The 7,912-nt window shown below is 27.4% G+C and overlaps 1 protein-coding gene across 1 annotated transcript; it reads right to left on the minus strand.

Annotated features, from left to right (window-relative positions):
* Positions 1-2,097: 2,097 nt before the first annotated feature.
* On the minus strand, positions 2,098-3,873 carry LOC112591397 (piggyBac transposable element-derived protein 4-like). The gene is made up of 2 exons (XM_025335203.1): positions 2,447-3,873; positions 2,098-2,377 (listed from the first exon to the last, which is right to left on the minus strand). The coding sequence occupies exons 1-2, from the start codon at positions 3,871-3,873 to the stop codon at positions 2,098-2,100; spliced, it is 1,707 nt and encodes a 568-aa protein (XP_025190988.1).
* Positions 3,874-7,912: the final 4,039 nt, after the last annotated feature.

A 7,912-nucleotide genomic window follows, 5' to 3' on the forward strand; every position in this document is an offset into this window, starting at 1 on the left:
TCGTTTTAATAGAATGATAATATCATAAATTAAAATTTTTTTTTATTTTTTTTTGGTTATTTTTTTTTTTTTTTACATACTTTTTATACAAACAAATAATAAAAATTTACATTATATGTTAATTAGGCTTGAGTTTATTATTTATATTGCATTTGAATATGAAATTATTAATATTTGAAGTTTGATTTTTAAATCAAACTTATATTTCATTAATTTTAACTTAGAATTAATTTCATCGATATGCAAAATCATTGAATTCATAGTCTTGATTTATTACAATGATACTCTAACCAGCAATATTGTTTGTATCTTTTATTCAAATCCAAATTATTACACAAGGAAAAAAAGACTGATGATCTTTAATTTACTATAATATTTATATGTGTATACATGATGTTCTCAATAATTTAATTATTATATTTAAGAACGGTTTTTAATTTAACTGATCATCAGTTTGTACTGTGTAACTTTTATTTAGCGCACTTTAAAATTTAAAACATATTTTGTTTATTTGGTCAATCGTTTGGAAAGTAGATTTTTTTTTGTATTTTTAAATTATAAGCATTACTTATCATCTTAGTACTTGAACTTAAATACAATTACCTATTAAAAAATTTAAATTTAATATCATAAATATATTTATACTTTTTAGTGTTATTGTAGTTATTATTATTAATACAATATTTCAAATTATTAAGTTAATTAATAAATTATAAAAATTATAATTAAGATAATAATATGGATTGATATAAATAATAATAATTATTAATGATTTAAATGATTCGTTGTACATTTCAGATCCATCCTACACAAACTCAATACGATTGACTCTTCTAAAAGGTAAAAACCTTTATTTACATAGTACCTACTATATCTTTTAATTATTAACATAACAGTTTACATCAAAATATATTATAAATGAGTAATTTAATAATTATATAGCAAGTAAGTTATAAATACCAATTGCTATATGTAATATGGTGTATATTTATTATTTTAATTTTAAATTAAATTTTTTAGTAAATAACATATTTCTACAAAATTATTTAGTTAATTTGAAAAATATGATTACCGTCCGGGATAATTGTTTATTTAATGTATTGATTTAAATGACTGTGAAATTATAATAATAAATCAGTGTCAACATTTAATTGGAAATTAATTTTTTTTTAATTGAATATTCATAGTGTATAAAAGTGAATAGTTAAAATATAGCTACTTATATTTATTTGCTGTTATAGGTCAAGATGATGTTAAAATATATACCCATCAAATTGATACATTGGTAAAAGATTTTCATGAAAATGGTCCTGGTTCTGTAAATGAAAATTTAGATTTAGGTCTCCAAATGCTAGAAGTAAGATTTTATTAGATACTCAAAACATCGTAATAACAACCTAAAAGTAAATTTTAGAGTTTTTTTGCGTTAAAATTTGATTCTTTATTTTATGATTGTTATGTATTAGGAATTAACACGTTCAATGCCAACATTATTCTGGCGTATTACGCTACACGCCACGCTAATATTTGAAAAACATGGACGCCGTTGGATACGTGACGACGCCGGCCATACGGTGTGGCGATGCATCATATGGCCGACGTCGGCACGTATCCGACAGGCTATGTGCTAAAGCATTTATTTTTTGAATTGTAAATAATAATACATATAATATTATACTTATATATTTATTTTTAGTATAATTATCAATATAAATATATAATTATTATTTTAAAGATTTTGATATCATGAAAGGTAAATTATTATTAGAATTTAAAATACGATGGTTTTATTTTTTGATATAAAATATAACGAATGATAAGACACATAACAAATAACAAATACTTATAATGTTTGAATAACAATTCTAATAGTAACAAATTAATATAATAATATGATCACAATATAAATATCAAAACAAATATTATAAAACATTGCAAATGAAAAGTAGACTAGCCTTCGTCTATAAGTAATAAAATAATGAGAAAACAAATATTATAAATCATTTAAAATGCAAAGCAGACTAGTCTTCGTCTATAAGTAATAAAATAATAACAAAAAAAATAAAAGTAAAAAATAATTAAACGAAATTATAACGATTATTTGTGAAACTCTTTGAAGCATTGTTCCAAGCATAACCCTGGTTCATCCTCACATTGATCACAGTAATATATAGTTTCTTTTCGTATTTTTTTATCAGCACAAACCTTACAGCGTTTTTTATAATATCTGTTTTTTTCGTTTTTTTCAACTTTTTTGGGTAAATGTGCTTCAGTTTTTTTCACCTCAGAATTTTTCTGTGTTTTATTGTCTTTTTTAGGTAATAAACTTTCAATAACTGAGATCTTGTAGTCGTACAGTGATATTTTTTTTACGTTTCTATTATATAGAAAATATGAATTTATTAACAATAAATGCATAAAATGCACACCAATTTTTTTATACCACCTCAAGGATTTCCTTTCACAGGGGTAGTATGATGCCATTTGATCCTGGCGATCTATTCCTGACATATTTTCATTATATTTTTTTACGATTATAGGTTTCTGTCTTACTTCTGTCCTAGAACTAACTTCACACATTGAGTGAGAAAATTCAGAACTAATCATCAGAACATCTCTCTTGTCTTTCCATTTTAGGACACAAATACCCTCTTTTGTGTACCGATATATAGACTCTCCTTTTTTCAATTTTTTATCAATAACATCTTTTGGGTTGTTTTTGCGGTTTGATCGTAGAGTTCCTGTGACAAATGTTTTTTTTTCTAACAACAGTTTTGATAGATGGACACTATTATAATAATTGTCCATAAATAGTGATCGACCCTCATAAAATAATCCATTCATAAGTTTAAAAACCACATACTCTGTATGACTCATAGTATTAGATATATCATGACCTTGTCCAGAATAAACCATAACCCTATGTATAAAACCCCAGGGTTCAGTCAACATATATGATTTTACACCATATTTGTGTCGTTTGTTTTTAATGTATTGGCGAAATACCAAACGCCCACGCCATAAAATCATAGATTCATCAATAGATAAATTTTTAGGCGGTTCATAAACTTCTTCCATTTTTGAATTAAAATAATTCAAAACACTCTGAATTTTATATAACCTATTATGAGGAATAGGTTCTCCTTCTTTCGGATTACGAGTGAAATGCAATGCTCGTAATATTAACATGAATCTGTTACGGCTCATATATTCACGAAAACACGGAATGTTGAAAAGTCGACTGGTTTTCCAATAATCTTCCAATCTACTTAATCTAATTGTTCCCATATGAAACAATAAGCCAATAAAAATTTCCATTTCTTTTCTGTTAGTATCTACCCAATTATTTATTCTTGCACTTTCGTGTGTTTGATTTAAAAAAATATCAAGTGCATATGCATTTGTTTCCTCAACAAGAAGATCAAAAAAACTATCAGTAACTAATAATCTAAAATAATCAATAGGTGCGTTTCCTTCGGGTACACATTTCAAACCTGGTGTAGCTGTAAATGGAATATAGTTTGCATTTGCAGGATCAGATAACCAGGAAGTTTCATAATTGTTAGGCTCTTTTCTAAGACTATTATTAGAGTTATCAGACATCTCATTCATCGTACTACTATCTAAACACATATAATGAGAATCATTATTTGAATTACCTTCTTCAACTTCTGCCATGTTATCGAAATCATCAACCAAAATGCCCTCAAAATTATCATCAGAACTGCCATCAAAATCATCCTCCGATGACAACCATTTATCATTTTCCAAAAGTAATAAGAGTTCTTCGTCGGTTAATATTTTAGTTTTATTTGTTTTATTATATATAGGACTTCGAGATCGCTCTCTAGATGGACCAGGAGGAAGATCCATTTGTATTATTGTTAATTAAATTTGTTAATTTAAAAAAATAAGGCTGGTGTTAACGAATTATGAATTTGTTATCATATTACGTTCGCCTAATCATGTATATAATTATTATGATACATATGACATGAACATACGAACAATAATTGTGGAAATATTGACGTATAGATTGTTTTGTCGATGCATTTATTACATTTTTCTGAAAAAAAAAGAATATTGATAGCATTGGACGATAGAAAATAACATGTGTTTTCACAAGTTAGGTTTATTAAAAAATTTTTATATTTCAAAAAAAAAAAAAAAAAAACAAACGTATTTATATATATTTTATAGTTACCGACGTGTATTTAATGAATATTTACTTATGTTGATCCAATTTTTTTCATCATACATTTTTCAAGACTGGAAATTTACGATTCAACGAATTAAAAATTAAAATTAAGTCAAAACGTTAAGTTATATTAAAAAGTTACTTAAATTCGTTACTTTTTTTGAAATCATCTTTTAGTTTAATAAAGTTACTTTTGCTTCATATATAACTGTAGACTTAAAATTAATATTTTATTCAGAAGTTTTTAAAATGAGTTACATTTTTAAATTAATAAATATTCTTTTTCTTTTTCGTACCGCTGCACACGAAGAAGCTACTTCCATATTACTGACATTGGATATATATATAATATTTTGAACTGGTACTATTGATATTTTCCGTTATAAAGAGGATTTCGTCTTATAGATGGTCCGTTATAGAGTTGTTTTACTGTATATAATTATTATTGATGTTGTACGATTATTATAACTGTTATAACCAGACGTGTGCAGGACTTAATGGTTGCTGTTGTTAAAAATTATTCATTTATATGTTTTTAAGCTTTAAGCTAATAATAGCACTTTTTCTTCAGTCTTGAAAATCTATTTGACTGATAGATATAAAAATACAATTAATTTTATATAATACGGTTAAACCCGTGAAGCATTCAACCTATGGTTTATTCAAACTTGTATAAAAAAAAAAAAAACGAATTACTATAGCCTGTAGACGTCTGCTCACTCTGCTCAGTGCTCGTGATGACCACAGTCACTGGTTTCATCAGCAATTATGAAAGCATATTTATTTTTGAGCATAGATGAAATATTTCGAAGCATTGAATTATATATTGACTGTATTATATCATTTTGTGTTCTATTACTTGTGTATGAAGCATTTCTGGGATCTTTTTCTAAATGCTTGATACTTCTAATATTACTAACTATAGTTAGTTAGAAAAAATAAAAATTGTAAGCGAAAACTGTAACTACAGGGTGGGTCACGGGAATAGGGACAAAAACAAATAGATATAACTCATTGTATTTTAGACGTACAATTATTTTATTAATATTTTATCATACACAAATAAGTGCCATTTTATGTTTTGAAAAGAACATCGAGCATATGACCTCCATCTTGTTCGTAGCACGAAGAAAGTCGGTCCAACAAATTTGAGTGAACGCGTTGAAGCAAGTTTTCGTCTATTAATGCAATTTCCGTTTTTATTGCATCCTTAAGTTCGTCTAGTGTACGTGGTTTTGACTCGTAAACACGTGACTTCAGATAACCCCAAAGGAAAACAGTCACTTTAGGGCTGTACAACGGTCGTTCGTGGAGGCTTTGAGGGTTTTCTGCAGCATAATAACGACAATTTTGCTTATTTACAAAACCGTCGAGGTGAAAATGCGCTTCATCACTCATAAATAACAGCATATCATCATTCACCTCAAATAACGAGACCATCTCTAATGCAAATTCTGAACGTTGGTGATAATCAGTAGGTTTCAACTGTTGAACAATTGTCAACTTATAAGGATGGAAGTTCAACTCACGTTTGACGATGCGTCGAACGGAAGAACGATTAATTTGTAAAGCCTGAGCTTGTTTGCGCACCGAGCGTCGTGGACTTTGGAGAACAGCGGCTCTTACCCTTTCCGTGTTTTCGGGAGTTGTTACAGTACGTACGGGGCCAGGTGGCTTTTTTTTTGTAATTATTCCCGTTGTTCGAAAAGCAATGACCCATCTCATAATTGTTTTCCGATCGGGAACCGCACCGTGACGGCCAATGTTAAAATTATTCCGGAATGCACGCTGTACTTTCACTACCGATTCGTTGTTTTTGACAAATGAGTCGTACGCGAACACACGGTGAACGAAACTCCACTGCTCCATTGTGGAAACTAAATGGCATTATCTAACGGATCGAATGAAACCTTTCCGACTTACTCACATTCAGCCTACGTCGAGAAAAACCCATCTATTTTTTAGCCCTATTCCCGTGACCCACTCTGTATATTTAGCTATTAGCAGCCCGCAGGTATTGCTTTAGCATACCCTGCAACACTCGTGCTCATGCCTATAGCTACAACTTATAATTAGGGCTGGTTGAGTAAGGAAGTTATGTGAATTGCATAGTATTTTATATACTCTCGATTTGTAACAGATCAAACTAGAATCTAAACCAGTGGTCGGTAATAGGCGGAAATCCGGCCCGCGAAGGAAAAGTAATTGGACCACAAAAAATATTTTTTTTAATAATGTTGGTTTTCCACACAATATATATTTTATCTATTTTATGATGTATTTAGAGATTACGATGGTGTTTATCGTTTATTGCTATTTACAATAATAGTTGCGATAACACAACAATTATTAACTAATATCTGAGTTTTTAGTTTTTACTGGCCCTCGCAAATTTTTTTTTTTTGATTTTTTGGACCTCCATAGAATTGAATTGCTGACTCCTGATCTAAACTATACAATGGTAAGTTTAAAAAAAAGTTTCGTCAAATTTAAGAAAAAGGTGCATATTTTATTAGTTTTATTAGGTACATTAAATATTATCTAAAAACATAGATTTTTTTTGACCTTTTTAAAATAAATTGAATGTAAAACTGAATACATATTATTTTACGTAGGTATTTTATGTAATGGTCATCTTCGCAGTCAAATTTTAATTTTACTACAGTAATATCTGCATTGAATTTATATTATGCTAATATATCGAAATATCATCTTATTTTTAGTTTTTCGACTTAAATTATCATACATTTATTTGTTATTTATTTGTTAGTAGATTTATTGTATACGATTGCTATTTTACAGTATTTCTTTAAGATATTTTTCAATTTTAAAAAAGTGTTTTTTTTTGGAATTTTGAACAATTTTTTTTGTCTATTTAATATTTTTTTATGTATATTATTCATATTTGCATACATATTTTGTCTGTTTCAACTCCTATGCCTTTCGAATTTTAGTAATAAATATATATGTCAATAATTTCCTTATACGCATGCCCATAAATATGTAATACTTAGTAGGTAATTAGTTAGTAATTAATGAGCATATTAGTTTAAATGTTACATTCGTATTCGTATATTTTATTTATGTTTTTGTAAGCCATTAATGATACTTCCAAGTATAATTTTAATGTATGTGCTTAGTGTGTTGAAGTACACAGATATACAGAATCTTAAACTATATAATAAATATATATAAGTATATATAAATTGGACATTTATAATATAATAATATGTATAATAATGTAAATATGCGAAGTATAAATCACGACTGTGTACACCTAGCTACTTCACAAGAATGTTGTATTATATAAAAATATCTATCAGCGTCTGCTGTAGTACTACATTATGAATATTTTACTTATTAACTATGTAATATGATATAGAGTGTGTTGTTTAAAATTTAAACATAGTTTAACTACCAGTATAAATTGTTTTTAATTAATTTTTATCTCATACAATGAATGATAACCAATAAATCCCTCTTCTTGAGTAAAATTGTCTGTAAATAGTAATTCATGTATTTTGCAATTACATATATATGAGCACAAATTTTAAGCTTGAAAAATGATCTAAATTCATATATTTTGTATTGATATACTGTTTATTTTATCGATTTAAAATATGATTTTAATTACGTTAATTTATAATTAGTTAATATTATGCGTCATAGGAATACGATGTAAAATTCAAAGCATTACTTGCCGATAAAGCTGTA

Source organism: Melanaphis sacchari, unplaced genomic scaffold, assembly GCF_002803265.2.
Source record: "Melanaphis sacchari strain LSU unplaced genomic scaffold, SCAv2.0 Contig133_pilon_pilon, whole genome shotgun sequence".
Lineage (NCBI taxonomy): Eukaryota > Metazoa > Arthropoda > Insecta > Hemiptera > Aphididae > Melanaphis > Melanaphis sacchari.

Excerpts from the sequence above, each read along its gene's own strand:
- LOC112591397 (XM_025335203.1), bottom strand. The coding sequence starts at position 3,873 with ATGGATCTTCCTCCTGGTCCATCTAGAGAGCGATCTCGAAGTCCTATA. Across the intron at positions 2,378-2,446 it reads TGTGAAAGGAAATCCTTGAG|AAACGTAAAAAAAATATCAC; the intron begins GTGGTATAAAAA and ends TCTATATAATAG.